The 24,633-nt window shown below is 46.6% G+C and overlaps 4 protein-coding genes across 16 annotated transcripts in view; 2 read left to right on the top strand and 2 right to left on the bottom strand.

Annotated features, from left to right (window-relative positions):
* The window catches only part of Tesk2 (testis associated actin remodelling kinase 2), a 140,770-nt gene extending 130,943 nt beyond the window's left edge, over positions 1-9,827 (top strand). For 3 of the 4 annotated variants that reach the window (XM_076860541.1, XM_076860542.1, XM_076860544.1), the window contains 6 exons: positions 6,017-6,099; positions 6,337-6,421; positions 6,669-6,752; positions 6,968-7,054; positions 7,771-7,888; positions 8,203-9,827. In XM_076860541.1, coding sequence (XP_076716656.1) covers positions 6,017-6,099; positions 6,337-6,421; positions 6,669-6,752; positions 6,968-7,054; positions 7,771-7,888; positions 8,203-8,867 — 1,122 coding nt within the window. In that variant the 3' untranslated portion in view covers positions 8,868-9,827. The remainder of the gene's footprint in view (positions 1-6,016; positions 6,100-6,336; positions 6,422-6,668; positions 6,753-6,967; positions 7,055-7,770; positions 7,889-8,202) is intronic. The other variant, XM_076860543.1, reaches the window with a different exon arrangement.
* On the bottom strand, positions 1,924-13,218 carry Toe1 (target of EGR1, exonuclease). Of its 4 annotated transcripts, XR_013091806.2 has the most exons (10): positions 13,011-13,218; positions 12,224-12,363; positions 12,095-12,135; positions 11,857-11,953; positions 11,572-11,730; positions 11,057-11,316; positions 10,729-10,888; positions 10,328-10,644; positions 7,039-7,224; positions 1,924-6,408 (listed from the first exon to the last, which is right to left on the bottom strand). XR_013091806.2 is itself a non-coding variant. In XM_076860553.2 (9 exons), the coding sequence occupies exons 1-9, from the start codon at positions 13,060-13,062 to the stop codon at positions 7,113-7,115; spliced, it is 1,338 nt and encodes a 445-aa protein (XP_076716668.1). In that variant the 5' UTR covers positions 13,063-13,218; the 3' UTR covers positions 1,924-7,112. The 4 variants fall into 4 exon arrangements, 3 of the variants coding, with proteins under 3 accessions (XP_076716668.1, XP_076716669.1, XP_076716667.1); XM_076860553.2 differs by having other exon boundaries at positions 1,924-7,224; XM_076860554.1 differs by lacking the exons at positions 1,924-6,408; positions 7,039-7,224 and adding an exon at positions 7,232-9,059.
* A 1-nt stretch (position 13,219) lies between these two features.
* Mutyh (mutY DNA glycosylase) lies at positions 13,220-22,129 on the top strand. Of its 7 annotated transcripts, none has more exons than XM_076860545.1 (17): positions 13,220-13,326; positions 15,950-16,110; positions 17,081-17,198; positions 17,731-17,912; positions 18,002-18,041; positions 18,156-18,229; positions 18,364-18,405; positions 18,489-18,560; positions 18,638-18,751; positions 18,828-18,925; positions 19,008-19,152; positions 19,231-19,294; positions 19,493-19,684; positions 19,787-19,923; positions 20,008-20,157; positions 20,365-20,406; positions 20,944-22,129. In XM_076860545.1, the coding sequence occupies exons 3-17, from the start codon at positions 17,087-17,089 to the stop codon at positions 21,088-21,090; spliced, it is 1,611 nt and encodes a 536-aa protein (XP_076716660.1). In that variant the 5' UTR covers positions 13,220-13,326; positions 15,950-16,110; positions 17,081-17,086; the 3' UTR covers positions 21,091-22,129. The 7 variants fall into 7 exon arrangements, with proteins under 7 accessions (XP_076716660.1, XP_076716663.1, XP_076716664.1 ...); XM_076860548.1 differs by having other exon boundaries at positions 17,764-17,912; XM_076860546.1 differs by lacking the exon at positions 13,220-13,326 and adding an exon at positions 15,553-15,580.
* Positions 22,130-22,407: 278 nt separating this feature from the next.
* Positions 22,408-24,242, bottom strand: Hpdl (4-hydroxyphenylpyruvate dioxygenase like). The gene has a single exon (XM_076860556.1). It carries the CDS (start codon positions 23,776-23,778, stop codon positions 22,666-22,668), a length of 1,113 nt encoding a protein of 370 aa, XP_076716671.1. The 5' UTR covers positions 23,779-24,242; the 3' UTR covers positions 22,408-22,665.
* Positions 24,243-24,633: the final 391 nt, after the last annotated feature.

Raw genomic sequence — 24,633 nt, forward strand, 5'->3', positions numbered from 1 at the left:
TCAGAGGACACAGTTTTGGGGACATAGAAATGACTGAAATTCAGTCGTGTAACTTCCATGAGCTCTTAAGTCTAATCAGGGGGATAGATGTCAGAGCAGACCATTTATTACGCAGGCACCAGGGGTAAAGATATAGGATCATATGGTATGATGGAGGGCAAGAGATGGAACATATTACAGCAAAACAGATTTTCTTTTTTCAGTACCAGAGATTGAACCCAGGGTCACTCTGCCACTTAGCTGCATCCCCAGCTCTTTATTTTTTTGAGACACAGTCTTGCTAAGTTGCTGAACTTGCTTCAGCCTGTCTTCTGAATTGATGGGATTATAGGCATATGTCACTGCACCCACTTAAAGCTGATAACCTAAGAGACTTAAGAGACTTGGACTACAGAAATCCCTGAGGTGTTTAGTTCATTTTCTGATTTGCCTTTGCTGTGAAAAGAACCACTTAACCTTTCTTGAGATATAAAATAAATTCTTTTTTCATCTGGTCATAGCTGGGTTTGTGGAGTGAGTATGCTGAGGTGAGGAGAGAGGTGATGGCATACTGAGAACCTTTTTTTTTAAAAAAATTGTTGTTACCTAAAGCTAACACTGCACATATTCTTGGTATTTCTCCACTCTGGGTGGTGTTATTCAATGCCAATTCCAGGACACCTCAGGAATTTCTCTCAGATGTCTACTCTGGCCCAGTTCTGAAAATTTTGTGTAGGTTTCCAAAAAATGCACTCCTGGCCACACTTTTGATCCCCTTGTCAGCTCAGTCCCTGTTATGGAGAGTTGAATACATGATTAGTATATGCACTTGGCACATGCTTTTTGATAGTGGCCCAGATCATCTGGCCAAACTTTCATTTAACAAACTTTTACCAGGATTTTTTTCTGTGTACCTGTGCTAGGTAAAAGATATAGAGATGAGTGGGATCATCCCCTGTCCTTGAAAAGGCAAATCTGTAAGCCACTCTGATGCAATGTGATGTATTATACTAAGGGGAACTGGCACCATGCATCAGCAGTGTTTGTGCTACTTTTTGAACCTAAAAAGGTTACCTCTCACCTCAGGGGACTCTGGCGGGGACTGTGGCTGGGACTCTGGCTGGGCCTCTTATACATGTGCTTTTCTAGGCAAAATTACTTCATTCAGAAGTCTTCCTTTTGTGTATTGCATACCAAACAGCCTAAAAATTGGGCTGGCTCCTTAGTCTAATTGAGTGTTATATTTTGTAGCCACAGTTGAGTCAGAAATGCAAGCATTATACAAGATGTCTTGAAATTAGCCAACATTGGAGGTAGGGACTAGGTTCCTAAGTAAGAGGCCTTATGACAATGCCTCCACAAACAGTATCCCTTTGTCCTGCTGCTTTCGTAAGTATACATTGCTCTTGCCATGGACTTGCTGTCTCCAGCAGAAAGCTTTTAAACCTGACCCTCTGGAGAGGCCGAAGAATTAGGAGACCCTCTTAGAATCAGGCGATTGAGGTCTTTACTTTTTAAAAGCCTCACTTTTGGGGCTGGGGATGTGGCTCAAGCGGTAGCGCGCTCGCCTGGCATGCGTGCAGCCCGGGTTCGATCCTCAGCACCACATACAAAACAAAGATGTGTGTCCGCCAATAACTAAAAAATAAATATTAAAATTCTCTCTCTCCCTCTCTCTTAAAAAAAAAAAAAAAAAAAAAAAAGCCTCACTTTTCTCATTAAACTTAAAAATCTCAGATCTGTCTTTCTGATGTTGTTTTGAAAAAACAATGGTATTATACCTGTGAAAAGTGTACCATGTTGGCCAATCATTCACTTACCTGAGGGGTTAGAAAGTATTTTGTAGTCCACTTCCCTCCTAAGACATCCCCACTTTCCTAAACTTACAGTCTAGTTAGGTAAGGTACTATAAAAACATAGACATTTTCATTATAATGTGGCAAATGTTAAGAGAAGAGAAATAAGAATGCATAGGATGCTTTGAGGAAAGGATATTTAACCTCCAGGTGCAGAGAAGTCTTCTCAGAAGAGATGATGCCTGAGCTGAATTTTGAAAATGAATTCTCCTTAATAAGTATATGGTAGAGAATGAACAGTATTCCAGATCAGATGAAAGGAATAGTATAAAAAATGTGATTTGCACTGTGAAGTTGGAGTGGCAGAGGATTAGGTTGACAGAAAAGTCTGACTATATCAGACTATCTAACTTGGATGTTATTTTGTAGATAGGAAAGGAAGAATCATTGCCAGCTTATTAAAAATAACAGCTTTATTAAGATATAATGCAGGCTGAGATTGTGGCTCAGTGGTAGAGTGCTTGTCTCGCATGTGTGAGGCACTGGGTTCAATCCTCAGCACCACATAAAAATAAATAAAGGTATTGTGTCCATCTACAACTAAAAACAAATATTAATTAAAAATATATAATGCACCAAAGAAAATTTACCCATTTAAGGTATACATTTCAGAGGTTTTTAATATATTCACCCATACCACTATCCAATTATAGAGCCTTTTCATCACCTCAAAAAGAAACTTCACCCTATTTCTATCTCTTTTTAGCTCTTGGCAACCACTAATCTATTTTTTATTTCTACGGATTTGCTTGTTCTGGACATTTCATACCAATGGAACATGTCATTATCTGCTATTAAATAGAACACAGGTTCACATTTCAGTAAGATAATGCTGGCAGAAATGAGGAAGATGAGTTATGGGAGACCAACTCTGGAAGCACACAGACCAGTTAGCACAGTATTGAAACATTCAGAGGAAGAATGACAAGGCCCTCAACTAGGGCAACAGTAATAGGAATAAAAAGAGAGGGACCAGTTTGAAAATGTTTAGAAGTTAAAATTGGTGGAAATAAGAGTAAAAAGTCTAGGATGAATTCCAGGTTTCTAGTTTAGTAAACTGGGTAGAAAGTGGCAATACCAAAAGACATAAAAATAAAAGCTAGGGGCTTGTGGGTGTAACTCAGTGGTAGAGCCTGTGCTTAGCATGCTTGAGATCCTGGGTTCAATTACCAACACATGTGTGCGCATATACAAAACTAAAAAACAAAACATAAAAAAATAGTTTTCTAAGTAAAATATTGGTGTTTTTTTGGGGGGTGGGGGGTGGGGATGAGTTCAGGCTTGTATGAATGGAGTTCAATATGAGTAATCCAGGAGATGTCCAGAAGATTAGATATGCAACGTACCAAAAAAAAAAAAAAAAAAGTGGGGGGCTAGGGCTCAGTATATACATTTGAGTCATCAGCACAGAGGTGGTAATTAGAAATGGAATGCCAGAAGAGCATGTAGGTCCAAGACAGTACTCTTGAAAGCATCATCTATGGGATGGGAAGAAGAGCCTCCATTGGAGTCTGCAGAGTAGCCAAAGGTAGAGAAGGGAACCCCAAACTGTAGAATCATAGAAGCCAGTTGAGAATAAAAAAGTAGTGGGAATAGTCTCCAACTAGGTGCTAATAGCTAGTCTTAGCTGCATGGCTCTGACTGCCATATTCTGTACATACCCAATACTAACATAATTCTTGAATCATACACAGATGAAGAAAGTAATTAGCTGTGGCATGAACAGAAAGACCAAATAACCTAAGAACTATTTGTGTCTATTGAGCTGTTAGGGAACTCACTGGGATCTTCAATGAGAATATTTCCAGCAGAAGCCACTGAGTGGAAGAAAAGGAAGAAAAAAGTGTCACAAGCTAAACCTGACTAGCTTAGTGTTTTGTTTGTTTTGGTACTGGGTAGGAATGCTTTACCACTGAACTGTATTCCTGGTCCTTTTGTTGAGGCAGTGTCTCAGTTGCTGAGGCCTCTCAGCCTCCTGAGTCACTAGGAAGACAGGCATGCACCTCTATGGCTGGTTTAGCTTAGATTTCTTAAAGGGCAGGCTCGGGGGTTTTTTGGGAAACTTGAAGCTAATCCTGGTCAGGGCTCCTCAGTTTTCTTATCACCTCAGATGTAGACTATTTGACCTTTTTTTGGTTTCAGTGACCAACTACTGGCTATGGAGAAACCTTAAGAGAAGCGGCATTCTATTCCCACTCTAGGAACACTAGGCTATGCAGCCTTAACCCACACTGTAGGTCCATGATCATTCCTGCCTTAGCCATTTCTTAGCTGCTTCTGGAGATGCTACTCAGAAGTCACTTTCTACTAGATGGGTGATTTGCAGAAAGTGAACAGGCCTCTATGAATATGAATATGGGGTAGAAACTGAACAGCATTGACAAGGGTGGTATACTATGGCCATATTCTATTCCTATCCTGCTGCTCTCAAGCTGGCTTTAATAGGGTTATTTCTAAGTACCATAAAGCAAATAGTAAATAGAACTTTAGTCCAAGCCTTAGAGACAAAGAGTCTAAGTTGTTGGTGAAATAGGAGAAAAAAGGAAAAGAGACATGATAGGATAGTGCCCTTTACCCATGGCTTTGGCTAATGCAGACTGGCCTAGGGCCCATTTCTTATCAAGTCAGGGAGTTGGGATGCTGATTCGGCAGGACTGATGGGGGGTCAAAGCCAGGACAAGCACAAGGACAGTCCTTCTTGGAAGCTAGACGATGTATATGTACTTGGGATCCAGGGTAGGAAGTGTGGTGAAATCACAGGCTCCTTCCAGTTTGAGGAAGAATGGTGTAATCACATCAAGGCCAGAATAATTAATGTGTACTTGATGCTGAGTAAGCAAGAGGTGACTTGACAATGTCTTGGCAACTAGACAACAAGTTTGGCAAGGGAAAGTGGGCTGGTTTTGGTCAGATCGGACCTTACTGGCCCCAGAAAAGTTTCCGTAAGCCAAGGATTCCTGATCTCTACTGCCTCTGGAGGAAGGGGTGGGGTGAGATACCTCCTAAGCCAGAGTGGCTTAGGGTTATTTTGAATGCAGCTATTTGGGGAGAGCTGGTTGCTGCTTTATGTTTGTTTATAGGTCATTTGGATACACTCTTTCTCTGCAGATAACAGCATTTGTTCAGTGAACATATCCTTAATCTGACTTATGAATTAAATATGGGGGGGGAAGAAAGGACCAAACCAGAATCTGCTCCTGAGGTGTTCATATCCTCTGCAGACTGTAAGAGGAAATAGCATACAAGAGCCAAAGAAGTTGAGAAAAGAGGGAGGTATAAAGGTGAGGACTTAAGAGCAATTTGCCTGAAAAGACATAAAAATTTCTTAGGTAAAAGGGAGAACTGGATGAGGATGTGGGGGATGTGGCTCAGTGGTAGAGTGCATGATTAGCACACATGGGACCCCAGGTTTGATCCCAGCACTACATGAGAAAGAATGAATTGAGACCATCCCAAATGAAAGGGATGGTTTAAGCAAAGGCAAAGGTTTGGAGGGCTTGTTCAATCTTGAAGTCAGACTTGTTTAAGACAAATTGGATGGGGGAATGCATAGGGATTCCAGGAGCAGGTAGAGGTAGGCCAATTGGAGGAGCCAGATCTCTTTTTGCAGTGCTAGGGATCAAACTGAGGGCCTCACACATGCTAAGCACACACTCTGCAACTGAGCTATATCCCCAGCCAGATCAAACTTTTCATCCTAGGAAATGAGGTCACTTGTTATTGGTGGGCAGTGAAAGTTATTATAGGCTAGAGTACTTGTCCTAGTTTACCTCACTTGGCAAGTTAAGGCCTGGGACTAGGGTCTGTGTACTCTGAGAAAAGAGGAAGGGAGGCCAAGGACCTGATAGTCTGTCCTACACTAGACTATAAGCTTCAAGAGGACAAGGGTTTCTGTTTTGTTTATTGAGATATCTCTGGCACTTAAAAGACTGTGCTAAGAACATAAAAAACAAGGGTAAATATTTGAGTTTGGAGACTGAAGTGACACCTAGGTTAGCCACTGAAGTTCCAGAGCTAACTCATATCTCATGGCTGTCTTAAAGCCTCCATTCTGACCACTGAAGTCAGTCAGTGTAGAATATAGTTCACCAAGAAGCCCTATACTAGGGAGGCATAGGTGATAACTCTATAGCTGGCTAATTCCCACTTGTGAGCCATCTTCTTTTCTTTGGGACCTCTAGAACTGCCTGATAAAGAGAGATGAGAATGGTTATTCTGCAGTGGTGGCTGACTTTGGCCTAGCTGAGAAGATTCCTGATGCCAGGTGAGTAGCCCTAATGGATGTTAGGGCTGCAGAGGAGATTGTTAAAGCTAAGGGAAAATCCAGCTTCCTCCCTGGAGGCTAGGACTTGATCACAATAGTTCAGTGTCAGTTCAGTGACTGACTTCAGTCAGTCCTACTTTGTACCCATCCATGGGAGATAAGAATTTCCAACATTCAAAAAATTTCCAGTGTGCCAGGCAGTGGTGAATTCATTTTCCTTATAATCTCACCCCACAGCATGGGAAATGAGAAGCTGGCTGTGGTGGGATCACCCTTCTGGATGGCACCCGAGGTTCTCCGAGATGAGCCCTATAATGAGAAGGTAAGTCTGGAGGATCTGGAGACCTAGTTCTCTTTAGAATCCACTTTTAGCAGAAGGTACTAAGGGTCAACCTTTATGTTCAGGTTAAGGAACATTCTTTTTGCCAAGAGCAGCGATGGCATCTGGCAATTGCCCAGTGAACGATTTATATGGGCTATAAGTCCTAGGTCTGGGCTTTTAAGACATGGGGGAAGATACCCCATCTTCTTGTCATTGAGAGGGCAACTGAGGTCTGATTACCCACCAGGCAGACGTGTTCTCTTACGGTATCATCCTCTGTGAAATCATTGCCCGCATCCAGGCTGATCCAGACTATCTTCCCCGCACAGAGGTGAGCTATAGGCTTGGGGCCTAGTGCCACTGGGATGGGGCTGGTTTGAGCCTATAGAACTATTTTGTCCTTGGGGTGGAGTTGCTGGTACTCATTCTGTGGTTACTTCTGAGAGGCAGCTCCCAGCCTCCTCTTTTTAACAGGCCAGGATGGGTGGGGGATTAATGACCTGTCTACCCATGTCCCTGTACCCACCCCACCATACCCATCCACAGAATTTCGGGCTGGACTATGACGCTTTCCAGCACATGGTGGGAGACTGTCCCCCAGACTTTCTGCAGCTCACCTTCAACTGCTGTAATGTGAGTGTCTTTCTCCCTGTGGCTTTGGTCAGGGGCTGTCTGAATCCTTTTCACCTGGTTAAGACCATAGGGAGAGGCAGCTGATTAGCCTCATGAGGGGACACATTTTCACTGGATGTATAACATCAACTGCACTTCCTCTTCTGGGCCTGGCCAGGGTCTCCAGAGCCCTGGACCAAGGGAAGATAAAAACAGCTTTGTATTACCCAGTAATCCTCAGCTTGCAGGGCAGACCTACCACTCCTTGCATTTGGGTATTCAAAGAACTTTGGTCAGGTTTCATTGTTGGACTATGGGTTACGCTTGTTGTGAGGCACATGGGGGGAATGCTTGTTGGCCTTCGTTTTTTATAGCTAGATAGCAAGGTTAGATCTGTTAGGACCAAAGAGTAGCTAGGCCTTGTTCAGGTAACTCCCCAAAATACATCAGTATCAGAATTCAAGAAAAACAGAAGAAACCAATCTGAGCGTACACTTTTGGAGGGTTGTATTTCAAACAAGGGGATAAGACACACACACAAAAAGAACTAAGATAGTAAAAGATAATGACAGTAGCATCTTTCCTGCCTTATCCCTGGGAATCATTCTCATGGCCTAGGGCCTTGGGAAAATCTCAAAGCTGCACATCTGCCTCTTAAAAGATGCTAGAAACACATTCAAATTCCACCTGTGGAGTGGGAGGAGGGCGGAGCTCATGGCTGGTGTGGATGCCTACAGATGGACCCCAAACTGCGTCCATCTTTTGTGGAGATTGAGAAGACCCTGGAGGAAATTATGAACCGCCTACAGGAAGAAGAGCTGGAGAGGGACAAGAAGCTGCAACCCACAGCAAAGGGTAAGAGATCATAGACAATCCAACTTGACCCCAAAAGAAGAAATTAGTCTATGGGGGTCTACCCCCAGGCTGTGATTGCAAAAACTTGGGTCTAGAAGGAAGAGGGGCAGGAGATCACGGGGAAAAAAGTACTGGACTCTTTTTTTATTAAAGAGTTGTGACTTGACTTACTGCTTTCCTTCTGAGTGTTTCCTCATTGATGAAATGGGACATCAGGTCCTACTTTGCTTTCCTGAGTGAAAACACTAATGAAGTGGTACTTTTGTTGATTATGACTACTGAGAATAACCCAGACTTGACTCACTGTTCTTTAGGACCCTTAGAGAAAGTGCCTTCGGGGAAGAGGCTGAGCTCACTGGATGACAAGATCCCCCACAAGTCACCACGTCCAAGACGTACTATTTGGCTGTCTCGAAGCCAGTCAGACATCTTTTCTCGTAAACCCCCACGTACAGTGAGTGTCTTGGACCCCTATTACCAGCCACCAAGAGATGGTGCTACCCGTACCCCCAAAGTCAACCCTTTCAGTGCTCGTCAGGACCTCAAGGGCGGCAAGATCAAGCTGTTTGACCTACCCAGCAAGTCTGTAATCTCCCTGGTATTTGACCTGGATGCACCAGGGCCTAGAACTACACCCCTAGCTGACTGGCAAGAGCCCTTGGCCCCACCTGCTCGCCGATGGCGCTCTTTACCTGGTTCACCAGAGTTCTTGCATCAGGAGGCCTGTCCATTTGTGTGCCATGAAGAATCACTATCTGATGGGCCCCCACCACGACTCAGTAGTCTGAAGTACAGGGTAAGAGAGATCCCGCCATTCCGGGCAGCTGCTCCAGCCCATGAGGCCATGGACTGCTCTACTCCCCAGGAAGAAAACGGTTTTGGGCCCAAGCCCCAGGAGACAAGCCCATGTTGCAGAAGTGCCTCTGAGGAAATGGAGGTAGAAGAAGGCAAGCCAAGAAACTTGGCTGCAGTCCCCTAATCTATCTCGAGCATAGGACTCCAAGTCCAGGGAGAACAGGATGGGTAAGGGGGTTTAGTCCCTGTCTTACCTTGGGGATGGACCTTCAGCTGAAGCCATAGGGACCCCTTGGTGCACATCCTCCACTCATCCCTGGAGCCTGGCGAGCAGGTCAAGCCAGGCTAAACTTTTGGGTTCCTATTTACCCAATGGCTGCATGAGAGGGAAGGCAGCAGTGAGAGGCCTTCCTAGTTAGGGCCAACTGGTGATGTTAAGCAAGGAGCTCTAGTTTCTACCTGACCCAAGTATAATTCCCCAGACAGGACCAGAGAACTCTTAGTTCTGGGTTGAGCTGGCAGGTGGTATTACCCTTCTTCTTCTACCATCCCAAATCTATGTTGCCTTTTTTGGGGGCATATAAGCTATCGGATGGAACTTGGAGCTGACGAGGAAGTGATAAAGGGCTGAAGACTGGGATGCTTCTTGCCAGTATGTCTAAGACACTTGAATAATTGCTGTTTGCACTTACTGCATGGTCAGACCACATCACTACGTTTCTATGCAGGGGGAGGGCAAGGTAGCATGGTGGTCATGGCTCTTAGCTAACCCACTCAAAGAACTTTTCCAGTTGATTAATCTATTTTCATATTTATAAAGGAGTCTTAATGTTCTGCCTCATTAAGACTTTCAACCTTGTGGTTGGGAGTGGGGCTGGTTTTGTAGGCCCTAGGGCCTGCTCTATGTTATCAACAGGTGATAAACACCCAGTTGGTTAAATGGTTTATACTTGGACTGATTTTTTTTCCCTTCCTGCTATAGCTGGAGCTTCGGGAACAGTCTGTCCTTACAGAGCCGCAATAAGAAATAACCAAAGAATGAAGTTGGTCAAATATTTTCATAACTTGTTTCTGTTGATTTTTTTGTAAAACTCTCCCAAGACACTTTCAGATTTAAAAATAAAGTTGGTGTTGCAGGTGCTGGTCAGCCTTCTTACTTGTACCCTCATACCTCAGCCTCTGGGGTAAAGGAAAAGGTCCAGGGGCAATGCAGCCAGTATCTGTTAGGTTCTCCCACCTTAACTCTGTGTAGTTGAATGTGACATTCACAGGCTAGAGAGACCCAAACAACTCCTTCTACTCTCAGCTTTTCTTCCTGGGCTGAGTATCTCATATAAATTGGGTCAGCTGCTGCCCCAAGCCAGCTTCATCTTCTGGTTGTGGGCTTTGGAGGAACGAGAGAACTGGCTCTTGGCCACTGTGAGGGGGACAGCTTTGCCACTCAGATATACCTTGTTGTGACATTCGGGTAGCCAGGGTTCAGAGCTGTAGGACTGTGGTCCCTGGATCACTCCCACATAGGCCATCACATAACCTGTCATAAAGGCATCAAAACCAGCCCGGTGCAATCCATCCCCAGGCACTGGGTTAAGACTGGCTTGGCCCCCTGACACTTCTGAGGTAGCCATGTCAGTTGTTTCATACCTTGTTGCTTTAAGCTCCTTCTCCAAGTCATTTTTGTGATCTTGATTAGAGCCAGGCTGGTCCTTTGTATCAACCTCAGCCACTTTCTGCTCAATTTCCTCAGCCTTTAGGTCCCCATGGACTTGCTTTGTGGGAGGACCATCCTCAGCTTCCCCGGAGGTCTGTGTCCCAGGCAGGCTCAACAAAGCCCTTCTACGTTTTTCCCTACGTCGTCGCCGCCTCCGCTTATCCTCTATCACAGCTTCATCAGTGTCAATGATAAGATCAATATCATGGGACCGAGGACACTGTGGTCCCATGGGGCACCAGCCATAGGCCTAGAGGTAGGAAAGAGGACTTATATAAAGGAGTTTCAAATATCAGAACTTCCCCTCCCCCAGGAAATGAGCAAGTAGTCTCACCGAGAAGTTGTCACAGATACTGGTGGGATGAGGACGGTGAGTTCCAGGGGTCATGCAGCAGCGATAGTCAATATGAGCCCTCATGCTAGAAGGATAGCTGCAGAACTCCAGGATAAGGTGTGGGTTGCCACCTGCCCGCTGCTTCCCATTTTCCCGCTCACTACAAAAGTGCAAGAAGGTATTGGTCCACTAGATCAAAGAGAACAGGGATTTTTGTCGCTGAATCTTAAAACAGTGCCTAGCACATGGTAAGTGCTTGACAAACATCTTAAGTGAATGAAACAGACTCATACTAGGCCCCACCCCTTTCCCTCAACCATTCCCTCACCATTTCCGGAATGCATATTCTAAGTAGGAGGCCGTGAAGCGGGCATGAAACTCAGCAGCATATTTGGTATCATAAATGCCTGACGGGAACATCTCACAAAGGTCAGCAGTGAAGGTTCCCAGGCTTTCAGGCAGGTGTGCATAGAAGTTCTGGTACAGGAACACCAAGTCTATAAGGCCATTATGCAGCACAAGGGGCCGACGGGCCCGAATTAGCTCCAGGAACAGTGTCCGTACTGACTGGCTCTGGCTCTCATCACCCTAGGTGGAAGGGAAGGGGTCAGATAGCCTCCTCTACAGGACATTAATCCCAGGTTTCCCCACCTGGAAAATTTTCCCTTGTTATCTAACCCGATGTTACCCACCCTTGTATTAGTTTGTCTTGTTTTTCCAGTATTGTCATTAGTGATTTCCCATACTCACATAAGCAAATTCTTTTCTGTCATCTAGCCTAGGGTAGGAAGAAATAAAGTCACTTGAGCACCAGACTCAAGGTTAAGAAAGCTGAAGTCCTACCTTGTCATTGCCCTTATGGTAGGGTATGCCTTGGGCATACTGGCGATTAAAGTTGAAGCCATGCTGCACCAGGAACTGCACAGACTTTGGTTCTATAACATATTCCTCCATGCACAGCAGGGTGAGATTGAACACCTGGACCAGGTAAGAGTGTTCACCCTGAAAGAGAAAGAAATCTGTTATATCAAGATTTGAAAGAAGAAATCCTCACACCTGATGTTCCCCTGCAACTCAACCCTCCTCCCCACAGCCACAAACTGGGGACAGGATTGAGACAGCTCATACCTTGTCAGGCTGCAGCTTGAAGCAAGCAAGGCCCAAGGAGAGGATAGAACGGGTCCTAGCAGCATGACACACAGCCTTGTAACGTTCCTCGATGCACCTTGGGGTTGGTTTTGAGGGCAGTTATGGCTGAATTACTTCATGAAAGAACCAAACCACCCAGGACTGTGACTCCCCACACACTCCAGGGTTGATATCTGCCCCTCCTGCCAGGGCTGGAACTAAAAGACTTAATACTTACTGGTTCAGCAAACTCTTTCTGTCTCCAAGCCCACTCAGTTCCTATGGGTGGATTAAGGAAGGGCTGTGAGTGGCCCCCCAGTACCAGTCCCTTCAAAACCACCTGTCCTCCCTGTTTCCCATCTCATACCGTGTCCACAGCCACAAAGCTAGCAGTCTTTATGGCCAACAAGAGGGATGGCCACATCTCCTTGAAGTTGTCACTTTGCACATCCACCACAGGAACCTGGATTAACTCATCCCCAGATTTTGTGCATTTGTTGATACAACCTGGGTATAAGAATGGTGATCAATGTGCATGCTCCCAGGGGAACAGACACCAAGCTAGCCATAGGGGTTGGGTTCCGATGTTAGCTGTTCTCTTAAACCTTTATGTCCAAAGTGCTTCACTGGACAGTGCCCTGAATTTGGGGAAAGTCTTTAAAGTAAGACTTCCTCCTCAGCATAAATCAGTAGAAAGGTAAACAAGGTATTCGAAGTTTCTTTTCCCGCTCCCTTTAGTCAATATTTCGCAGGGTTTGAGGATGAGTTCCCTTAAACTCCCTTAAGGCGCCTCACTACTGTTCTTATGGTGCCCCCGCAGCCACAAGCTGTTCCAGGCATGCCCCATCGCCTGATAAATATTGGCTCACACCAGAGCTCTCAATACGTCCTACTTCCTTTCGACCACAACGTGTAACTTGCCCCATTTAAACGAATCACAAGAGTTCCATCCAGACCACATCTCCCGACAGGCCCCACCAGCCCTACGTTCCCAACACTCCCAAGCTTTGCAGCTGAGCGCGCAGCTCGTGGCTGCTTCCGAAGAAAGGAGTTACTTTTCTGAAGGTTAAGGTCTGTCTCTATCAACCAGCCCGAGATCTTCCCCTCCCCCAGAGCACATAAACTTCTAGGGCGGCCTTTGGGAAGTCGCTCACCGTCTGAGGCCGCTGGAGCTGAAGCTGCGCCATCGTCACTGTCGGCAGCCATGACGCAGAGCGTGCTGCGCGTCCCTCTCTTGAGCTGCCGGAAGATTTCCGTTTAGTCTCCTGGCTCGACTCCGGCGGTCGAGAATGGGGCGGGGTCTCACGCTTGGGGTCGCAGTAGGGTTGGACTTCCGTTCAGACCTCCCGGGCCCTGTGCGGGGAAGTGGGCCCGGCCCGCGCTGAGAGCCTATTGGCTGGTGCTGCGGACTCCCCGCCTGGATTGGCCGGAGCCACGCCCCTCTGTGTTGTGCGGAAGCCGGCGGAGGAGGTAATTTTTCTTCCCACGCGCGGCCTCGGGAGGGTGGGAACCCAGTCTTAACGCCTGCGTTGTTTGTCTGCACCGTTCCGGAATGCTTTGGGTGGGCAGGGCGGGATTCCCAAAAGAGGGGGCACTGCCTGAACTGAGCTTAAAATATGCTTATGAGTTAGGCCAGAAGAAGGGCATTGGGGGAAAGAAAGGGGTTCTGGGCATGGGCAAATTCCCTGGAAAGATGCAGAGCTTAGTGCGGGCGGAGAGCATTCCACAGAACAAGGATGCTGAGGTTATAAAGCGACTGACTAATAGGGAAGCATTTGAAAAAGTCCAAGCGATGAAGTGAAATAGAATTAAGGTTCTTGTAGTGGGGATGATGAGGAAGGGTCCATTTGGAAAGCAATTAGAAAGTACAGTTGACCTAGACGGTGTTTGGGTATGACTCTTACTACCGTGAGAGAGGAGAGAGGTATTAGGAGGAGTAGTCTCTTCCCAGGGACTCTAGTTTTCATTCCCTTGGCCCAGCAACCGATTCTCCTTGTTTATTGTTTCTAGGGCATCTTTTAACTTTTCTCCCCCTACTGAGTCCTTTTCGTCATTATTGAGTTGCTTGGACTTATCCCCTTCTTTTTAAAAAAGAAACACCGTTCTCCATTCCATTAATTAAATTAACAAACATTTACAGTGTTTACCTGGCTTTGGCTTTGAGGACACAACAATTAACAGAAGAGATCTAGTCCTGGTCCTCCTGGAGGTTTTTTTTTTTGTTGTTGTTGTTGTGTTGTTTTGTTTTTGTTTTTTGGTTTGTTTTTTACAGTCAAGTAGGGTGAGCAGGGCTGGATTATGGATCAGTAGTAGAGGCACTGTGTTTGATCCTCAGCACCACATAAAAATAAATAAAAGTATTGTGTCCATCTACAACTAAAGATATATATATATATTTAAAGTAGGGTAAGCAGACACTAACTGGAAGAATCACAATTAAGTGTGAAATTACAGTTAACAGCTATAATGGATTGTTGGGATTGTGGCTCAGTGGCAGAGTGCTTGCCTCACACTTGTGAGCCTCAGCATCACGTAAAAATAAAATAAAGGTATTGCATCCATCAAAACTAAAAAATATTTTTTTAAAAAAAGAGCTATAATGGAGACCTAAAAGAGTAAGGTGCTTGAACATTTAAGCCAAAGCCTAAAAAATGATTGGATATTAGGAAGAACATAGAAAAGCTCTCTCCAAGCAGAGGAAATGGAGTATATGAGGCCTCAAAGTGGACAGACAACTTTGGAGATTTAAGCAACTAAATTCAGGTAAATGTGACTTGAGCATAGTAAGAGGAGAGGATGAAACAATTACGGCCCTGGTACATGGACCTTCAAGTCTATATTAACAGTATTGACTCATTCTTTATTTTTTTAATATTTTTTAGTTTTAGGTGGACACAATATCTTTATTTTACATTTATGTGGTACTGAGGATCGAACCTAGTGCCTCATGCATGGAAGGCGAGCACTTTACCACTGAGCCACAACCCCATCCCCAGTATTGGCTCATTCTAAGAGCAAGAGATATGATAGCCAAAGCCCTCAAAAACGTTCTTAGCGATCCTATCCCACCTTCCCATCTCTTACTGTTCACTCATTCTATTTAACCACATTGGCCTGCCTAATGTACCACAAACATGCCAGTCACCCTTCTTAGAGTCTTTCCACTAGCTTCTTGGAATGCCTCCTCTGTGTGTCCACATAGCTAACTCCAGCTGCTTTAAGTTATAGGTCAAATATTACTTTTTTTAGTTGTAGATGAACACAGTATCTTTATTTATTTTTATGTAGTGCTGAGCATCAAACCCAGTGTCTCACACATGCTAGGCAAGCACTCTACCACTGAGCTACAACCACAGCCCCAAATATTACGTTAATAAGACCTGCCTTGACCACATTATTTAAAATTGCAACATTTCATTCCCATTCTGGCATTTTATGCCCTTCATTTTTTCTACTTTTCCTCTTTATGCTAATAGTATTGCCTTCTAACATCCCATATAATTTACTTATTATGTGTTTGTATTGTCTACCCCTGTTAGAATATAAGCTCCATGAGGACAGGAATTTTTAATTTTTATTTTTAATTTTTTTTTAGTTGTAGGTGGACACAATACCTTTATTTTATTTATTTATATGTGGTGCTGAGGATCAAACCCAGGGCCTCACACATGCTTGGCAAGTGCTGTACCACTGAGCCACAAACCCAGCCCAGGAATCTTTGATGGTTTGTAGTTTGTTTACTGAATAAACAGCTTGACACATAGTAGACAATCCATATATATTTGTTTAAGGAATTAATGGGAAGCAATTAAGGGTTGTAAGAAAGGAATTGATATGATCATGTCTTGAAAAGGTTACTTTGCTCTTTGGAAAATTGTAAAATAAATTGTGGAAGTGAGTGAGTTTGGTAAAAGAAGTCTGGCCATTAAGGGGAGGAGAGTGGGTCTTGGTTGGAAGATTGGAGGAACAGGACCCTGGGGAAAAAGAGAGATCCCTCCTTCACATAAAAGGAGAAAGAAGGAGGTCAGTGCAAATGGAGGGAGGTTTGTATTGTTTTTTTCACTGAAGGAGGCTCTTTTATTTATTTTTTCAGTTGTCGGTGGACCTTTAATTTTATTTATTTATGTGTGGTGCTGAGAATTGAACCCAGTACCTCACACATGCTAGTCAAGTAGTCTACCACTGAGCTACAACCTCAGCCCCAGGAAGCAAGCTCTTTTGATGAAAATGAGATGGTAAAGTTGAAACCTTGAGGTAAGAGTTTGAAATAGGCTTGGGTTTGCAGCATAGCCAGAGTATAAGAGTGCACACTCAGTTTGAAAGATCAAGTTGTTTAATCTCTACAAACCTTCATTTTCTCATAGCTAAAATGGAGGTAGGCCAGCTACTGTGGTGCATGCCTATAATCCTGGAGGATCATAAGTTTAAAGCCAGTCTCAGCAACTTAGCAAGAAAAAAAAAAAAAAGGGCTGAGGATGGAGTTTGGTGGTTAAGCACTCTTGGGTTCAATTCCCAGACCATAAATAAATAAATGGAAGCAGTAGTAGTAAATAAATAAATAAAATGGAGGCAGTAGTAGTACCTGCCTTGGGGAGCCATCAGGAAATTGAAACACTTCATGGGGTCTTACATAAACACTGTTAGACTCTTTTTTTCTGTTAGAAAAAAAGGTAGCCAGAAGAACAGTCAGAGCAGTGACCTTATTGCTAATGGTCAGTCAGTAATAATTGCTAGATCAGAAAGTTATTAGGAATAAAAGTAGTTCATCTCCTCTCCTATTGATTTGCCATTTAGTCTTAGGCAAATCTTTTTCCCTCTCTGATCCTTGGTTTCTCCTTTCTATCAAATAAAGGTTTTAGTGTAACCATGAAATATTTCTAAGTGGAGAAACCTCCCACCAACCCTATGCCCCCAGATACCTTGAAACAACAACATCATAATAAGCATCAGGAACCTGTAAATACTCCCCAACAGAAGACTTTGGTCCTTGGCCCATAGTGACCCTGGCTTGTTACTCTGAATTTCTCATGCTAGTGTTCCTGTGCTGGTCATGCTTCTCAGTGCCACAGAGAGCCAAGAGCAAACCCTAGGTGTCTTGAGAGTGCATGAGAAAAATTAGATACTCTGTGAGTGGAATAGGGATAGAAGTGACTGTAACTACTGTGAGGCCCCAAGATTCAGTCTCATTGTGACCAACTACTTGGGCTGGGTCTTTCTCTTCCAGGCCATCATGAGGAAACTTCGAGCAGCTGTGGGAAGTAATCTGGGAAAGCAGGCAGCCAGCCAGGAGAGAAGGAAGAAACGTGCCCCCAACAATAGCCAGGCCAAGCCTGCTCCTAAGGGTAAGGAGCTTGGTCCTAGCCAAAGACTCCAGAGGCTGGTTTCATTGGCTGTGAAAGGGTGCAGATTTGGACTGAGAAGGGAGCCTGGTATGACTTAAAGCATTAAGACACTATTTAAGGGCATAATTCTGTGTTGCTGCGTGACTTTGGGATAATTGCTCTAATTGGCTTTTTTACCAATAATACAGAGCAATAGCCTATGCTTTTTTTTCCCTCATGTGCCTTTCATGGGATTAAATGAGTTTATGAGCCTGAAAGTGTTTTGTAAATAGGGAACCCTGCATAGATATTTATCATGTCTAACTAAAACTGTTGGGTTTTCATCATGGCCCAGAGACAACAGAGCCAGCAGTATCACTCTGAGAAAATTAAGGCCATAAATTGGGTCAAGACTACATACAGCTAGACAACTGTGGTTGATTCTAGCTCCAAAGCTTAAGTGCTAGACTGGGAGTAGGGGAGGTCCTGTATAGAGTACACCGCCACAGGCTTCTATGTCCTGGGTTCCTCCTGAGGTGGGTTCCCTATGCAGGGAGGATCTCTGAGTGTCCTGGGACTCCTGCAGACCTGGCCAATCAGCAAGAAGAGAAGATATTTCAGGCCTCTGTCTCCCCGTACCATCTATTCAGAAATAGAACTGAAATAACAGCCTTCAGGAAGAGCCTACTGAGCTGGTATGATACAGAGAAGCGGGACCTACCCTGGAGAAGACAGGTAAGCAGATGAGGAACAAGGAGGGCTGGGCAGGAGAATGGCATCCAGGACCTTCCATACTAACTTCCCACCTGGGCTTGCACTGACAGGCAGAGGATGAGGCGGACCTGGATAGGCGAGCATATGCTGGTCAGTACATCTCCTGACAGCAGGGGTACCTTGCCTGGAAATATACAGGTCTGGGGCTGTGGGTTAGGAGCAAGGCAGATTAGCAGTACTCTCATGCCAACCCCTCTCCCCTAGTGTGGGTGTCAGAGGTTATGCTGCAGCAGACCCAGGTTGCCACAGTGATCAACTACTATACCCGGTGGATGCAGGTGACACCAGGGAAAAGAGGGGAGGGTTGGGCCAGACCCCAGAAAAGAGCCTATACTTTGGGATGTGTATAGAGAAATCTTCCTTCACTGCCCTAACCCTTGATCTCTTCTTCTTTTCTGCTTTGGAACTATAGAAATGGCCAACACTGCAGAACCTGGCCAATGCTTCTCTGGAGGTAAAAGCTATCCTTGGGTAGTGAGAATGGGGACAACTGAGGGACTGACCACTTATCTCTTTGACCTGTGACCCCACCTATAGGAGGTGAACCAACTTTGGGCTGGCCTGGGCTACTATTCTCGAGGCCGGCGACTACAGGAGGGAGCTCGGAAGGTAAGGGGTTGTCAAGGGCAGGGTGTAGAAGCCTGGGGCCTCAAGTGTTTCATAACCTTAAACCTTACCCCAATCAGGTGGTAGAAGAGCTAGGGGGCCACATGCCCCGTACAGCAGACACCCTACAGCAGCTCCTACCTGGTGTGGGGCGGTACACAGCTGGAGCCATTGCTTCCATTGCCTTTGGTCAGGTGAGACCATTTGCCACCCCCACTTTGTGTGTGCTATCTCCCAGCCAAGGCTAAGTTCTGAACTTCTCTGTATAAGGCAACCGGTGTGGTGGATGGGAATGTAGTACGGGTGCTGTGCCGCGTCCGAGCCATTGGTGCTGATCCCAAGAGCACCCTTGTCTCTCAGCATCTCTGGTATGATACTGGAATAATGGGGGACTATGGGAGGGGTATCTTCAAAGGGTCTTTTCCTCACAGAGGTGTTCTCTTCTTGTAGGAGCCTAGCCCAGCAGCTAGTGGATCCAAACCGACCAGGGGACTTTAATCAAGCAGCCATGGAACTGGGGGCCACAGTGTGCACCCCACAGCGGCCTCTCTGCAGCCAGTGCCCTGTGCAGAGCTTGTGCAGGGCACGCCAGAGGGTGAGCCTCCTGGGGAGGGAGCACTCAGGAATCCTAGGGTATGGCCCTTGCCCCATGACACCCCACCCTGTCTCTCAGGTAGAGCAGGAACAGTTCTCAGCTTCATGGAACCTGCAAGGCACTCCTGACGTGGAGGACTGCAGTGAGTGCGGCCTTAACCCCAACCCCACCCTCTCCTGCCCCTGTCAGGGAGCTGCCTATAGAAGCCTTGGTACTAGTTCTTTCTGAACTAGTAAGATCCTACTGAGCAAGATCCTGCTGAGCCAGGCCAAGCTTGCTTTCTGGGCTTGGCACCTAAGCCTTCCTGGACTGAGCAGGGCTTGGGGATCTCTGTTTCCAGCTCCCATCACTGGAAAGTGCCAGCTGTGCCTGCCTTCCACAGAACCCTGGAACCACACGTTGGGAGTGGCCAACTTTCCCAGAAAGGCCAGCCGCAGGCCCCCCAGGGAGGAGTACCTGGCCATCTGTGTTCTGGAGCAGCCCAGAGCCCTTGGGGGTACCCACATTCTGTTGGTGCAGAGGCCTAGCTCAGGTACCCGGTTACTGGGAGTAAAGTGGCACAATCAACAAGGAGGAGTAGAGAGAGGAGTCAGCAGCTAAGGCCTGACCCATACCTGGCTACCCTCCCTCTCAGGTCTGCTGGCAGGACTATGGGAGTTCCCATCCGTGACCTTGGAGCACTCAGGACAGCATCAGCACAAGGACCTGCTGCAGAAACTACAGAGTTGGACTGGGCCTCTCCCTGCTACCCACCTCCAGTACCTTGGAGAGGTAAGTAACAGTGGAAGGACCAGGACTGATGACCTCTGTGGCCACATCCACAGATCTATTTCAACCCCCTGATCCTCCTCCCAGGTGAGCCACACTTTCTCTCATATCAAGCTGACATATCAAGTATATGGTCTGGCCCTGGAAGGGCAGACCCCAGTGACCACACCACCTGGTGCTCGATGGCTGACCCGAGAGGAATTTCACACCGCAGCTGTTTCTACCGCCATGAAAAAGGTACTACCTTTGTCTTCATTTCCCCTTTTGTTTCCTACATTGTCTATATGAACCGATTACTGTGTAAATAGGAACACACACATACACACACACGCACACACACATTTTAAGCTGAAGTACTGGGGCATAATGTCAAGGGCAGAAAATAGAAGTTTGGCTCTTTTGGAGAGGATGCCAGCCCTGTCCTTACCCCTTACTCTTGGCTAGGTGTTCCGTGTATATGAGGACCATCAGCCAGGGACCTGCAAGGTAAGTCTCATGGCCCTTACCCATCCTTCTGTCTTCAGATCTGAATCTGTGGGTTTTCAGTCATTTACTGGTTCATGTCTGGGTGAACATTCTCCATTCCAGGCTTTCATGGGGTCAGAGGAATAGTTCTTGATCTGAGGACTTTACAGTTGTTGGGTACAGGGTGAGGGGACAAGAGCAAAGTAATGAGGGCAATTCAGTGTGAAATGTTTGTGCAAAGGTAGGGCATTATGCAGTCTGCAATGCCCAAGGAGCCATGAACGTTTGGTTAGCTGGAGAAGTTGGCAGAGCCTGCCCAGGTCAGCCAAGGCATAAAAACCAAGCTGCCAAAGCATTTAAGGTGGAAGAGAGAAGCCAGATTTGTACCTCAGGAAGATTTCCTCAGGCTGCTTTTTGTAGAGTTAGGCACAGATAAGAGATTTGGAGGCAGCTCTACATATCAGGATAGAACCTGAGCTAGATTGATAAAGAGGAGATGCTGGAAAGAATTCCATGATGTCCTCTCCTCAGTACCTCCCTCTTTTGGCTTCTACACAGGGTTCCAAAAGGTCCCAATTGTCTTCTCTATCCAGCCAGAAAAAGCCCAGCCGGAAAAAGCCCAACCGGGGCCAGCAAGTCCTGGATAGTTTCTTTTGGCCTCATGTCCCCACTGACACACCCAGTCTCAACAGTGCAGCCCAGTGATGCCTCTGAAAGTCCCTATCCCTGAGAGTCCTATTGTTTAATAAAGTGATTATTTTTTATTTTTTTGGGTACTAGGGATTGAACTGAAGGGCACTCAATCACTAAGTCACACCCCCAGCCTTATTTTGTATTTTATTTAGAGACAGGGTCTCACTGGGTTCTGGAGCAGCCCAGAGCCCTTGGGGGGGTACCCGCATTCTGATGGTGCAGAGGCCTAACTTAGGTACCTGGATGCTGGGAGCAAAGTAGCACAATCAACAGGGAGGAGTAGAGAAAGGAGTCAGCAGCTGAGGCCTGACCCATACCCCAAACTGGCTGCTCTCTCTCTCAGGTCTACTGGCAGGACTATGGGAGTTCCTATCCGTGACCTTGGAGCATTCAGGGCAGCTGGCTATTGCTGAGGCTGGCTTTGAACCCGTGATCATCCTGTCTCAGCCTCCCAAGCTGCTGGGATTACAGGCGTGTGCCACTGCACCCAGCTAAAGTGCTTATTTTTGTAGTCATTTTGGAAAAGTTGCATCCTCTCCCTAGCCCCTTTACTCCACACCTCTGAGGGACCCAGAAAGTATCGGGTCCTGATTCCCACTGGTTGAGCTTCCATACAGCTTTAGGCAGAGGGAGGAGGGTGTGTTCTGTCCACATAATCTGTTCTCCTTTCCCCAGGAAGTGATGGCAGCTTCAGGGAGTACCTGCCAAGAGTTAACACCAACACTTTCTAGGTCTCAGGTCAGCTTGATTGGAGCAGTGGTATTATCCTAAAGCAGATAGTTGGGCTTAACCCTGAACCACCTGTCTCTACCTACATGGGTTGCTCCCTAGGGAGAAGGGAAGCACAGAAGAATTTGTCTTAGTTACCTACCTCAAATACTAAGTTATTTATTTAGGAATACATTTTACATATAGTGAAAATTCAGAAATGCAAAGGGTTAAAAAAAAAATCACAGGGCTGGGGATGTGGCTCAAGTGGTAGCACGCTCGCCTGGCATGCATGCGGCCCGGGATCGATTCTCAGCACCACGTACAAACAAAGATGTTGTGTCGCCGATAACTAAAAAATAATTATTAAAAAAAATTCTCTCTCTCTCTCTCTCTCTCTCCTCTCTCTTTAAAAAATAAATCACAAATTTGGGGCAGAGAGGGAAATATATCATAGGGGAACACAAAGGGGTGGGAGTATAGCTCAGTAATAGAGCATGTTCCTAGCATGTGAAAGGTCCTGGGTTCAATCCCCATCTTGCAAAAAATAAATTAGTCCTACTCACATTTAAAAAAAAAAAAAAAAAAGAACACAAAGGCTTGTATTATTAGTTATGTCTGTGACCTAATCATGTAATTTTTTTATTGTTCTTTGTATCTTGTGTATATATTAGATATTATATTTGTAAGAAATGTTTTATACTTAAACAAACAAAAAACAACACTTCTTTGGAGCCCAGTAAGAGACTTAACTGCTGGCAGGTACTAAGGAAAAGCAGGGCACACCTGGCCTCAGAGGGTATTGCATTTCAATAGCTGGGCCTCCTCTGGGTGTGTCTCAGGCTACAAGAAAGTGGCTGCATCTAGCTCTGGCTGTCCTCAGGCTTTCTGGCTCCTGGCAGCTTCCTCTTGTATGGATTGCCACAGTGCTCGAATGTTGTCCTGGCCAAACCCTGTGGCCCCTTGCCTCTGAATCAGCTCCAAGAAGAAGGTATCCTCAGCAAAGAGGGACTTGGTGAAGACCTGAAGCAGAAACTTGCCTTTATCTCCATCTAGCAGTATTCCCTGTCGGGCCAGAACGCCAGGTTTGAGCCCCGCAGCTAGGATCTGCTTTTCTTTGCCTGGCTGCTGGTAGTATGCTTTGGGAGGTGTCAGGAGCCGGCCTGCCAAAGCCATACCCTCACAGGCCTCCAAGATGTTCGGCGTATACAGTCCTACGTGCTGCAGGCCTGGCCCCCTGTGCCGAACCAGAAACTGCTCCACCTGGTCCTGACTATAGGTAGCCCCCGGCAGAGACTCGGCCAGCACAAGGGTAGGGACAATGCTGCCGGGTGGAGTCTGCAGGGCCATGAGCCGCAGCCCCCCATTCCCCGACTCAGCTACCACTTCGAGGCCCAGCTCGGGATCCTCCCCTGGGTTCAACGGCAAGTGGTGAAAGCCCAGGCAGTCCTGGAACCAGCGCCTAAGTGTTGGGGAGCTGCCGGGAGTGCAAGCCAAGGTCAAGTGGTCCACGTGGCTGACCCAACCTGCGTTGGGCTTGGAGGGCACCGGTCCGAAGCCCGGTAAGAAGGGCCCGTGATAGCCGGCACGCTCCAGCAACGTCAGGCTGAGGTTGCCAGCGGGCGAGCTGACCACAGCATAGGTGGCAGCGCCCTGAGCATCCCGCACGTTAACTGGGGGCACCGGCACACGACAGCCCCGGGACGCCAGCACTTGGGCGGCGGTGCTCGCATCGTCCACATCGAAACACAAGTTCGTGGCGCTGGGCACAGCATGATGTGGGTTTAGACCGTACAGCGGCTCCCCGGGCCCCGCACCCTCATTCACCAAAAAGACGGCGTCTCCGCTGCGTAGGGCCAGTTGCCGCCAGCCACCTGCCTCCCGCGCAGCCAGGGGCTGGAAGCCAAAGAGGCACTGCAGATCCCGGGCTAGGGGCTGCCCGGCCGCCACTTGGAAGGCGATGTGACACAGGCGGCGGGCGTGCACGGCCATTACGCGCCTCGTGACCAGCCAGGCGGTTCTTCTCCTAAGGCAGCTCCCTTGTCCTTCGGAACTCCAAGACTTTTGGTCCCAAGTTGGTTGTCCAGAGCCGGTTGAAAACTGGTGGAGTCCAGTTCTTCCCGGAGATCGTGTTCCTCGCTCGCTCTTTTCTAGGGAGGAACTTTAAAATTTAAGCTGGATGGCCTTGGGAGCTCAGTTCACCTTACAGTGTCATCCAAAGTGGATCTACCTGGTGATCACCCGCCCGGCAAGGGCGAGTAGTAAGGCCACGAGGAACCAGTACTGGGCGGAGCGCGACGGAAGGAGGGCCTATGACTCCGCCTTTGACACGCCTTCCTCCAGATCTGTCGCCTAGGATACAGTGGGGACCCTGAGCTGCTCCTTCCCAGGGCCTCGCGAGGAGTCACACTCTTGGGCATGGAGGCTCCTTCCCGGGTCTAGGAAATCACAATAGTCACCTTCATTTAATGCCAGTTCCTGGATTCACACTCTACCCGTGATCTCAAAGCAAAGGACACAGCCCTTGTTGGTGAAGGATCCTGAATCCTTCCTTCACAAACATGTGATTTCTTGGCAGTTTCATGCTTTTCTTCACAATTCAGGGGTTATCCTTTAAGTTCTTTTTTTTTTTTTTTTTTTGAGAGAGAGAGAGAGAATATGAATCTTTTTTGTAGATGGACACAACACAATGCCTTTATTTTTATGTGCTGCTGAGAATTGAACCCCCCCCACCCCCACCCCCAGGCCAGCACTCTACTGCTGAGCCACAATCCCAGCCTGAAGTTCTTTTTTTTTTTTTTTTTTTTTTTAAAGAGAGAGAGAATTTTAATATTTTTATTTTTTAGT

The sequence above is a fragment of the Callospermophilus lateralis genome, chromosome 7, assembly GCF_048772815.1.
Source record: "Callospermophilus lateralis isolate mCalLat2 chromosome 7, mCalLat2.hap1, whole genome shotgun sequence".
Taxonomy (NCBI): Eukaryota; Metazoa; Chordata; class Mammalia; order Rodentia; family Sciuridae; genus Callospermophilus; species Callospermophilus lateralis.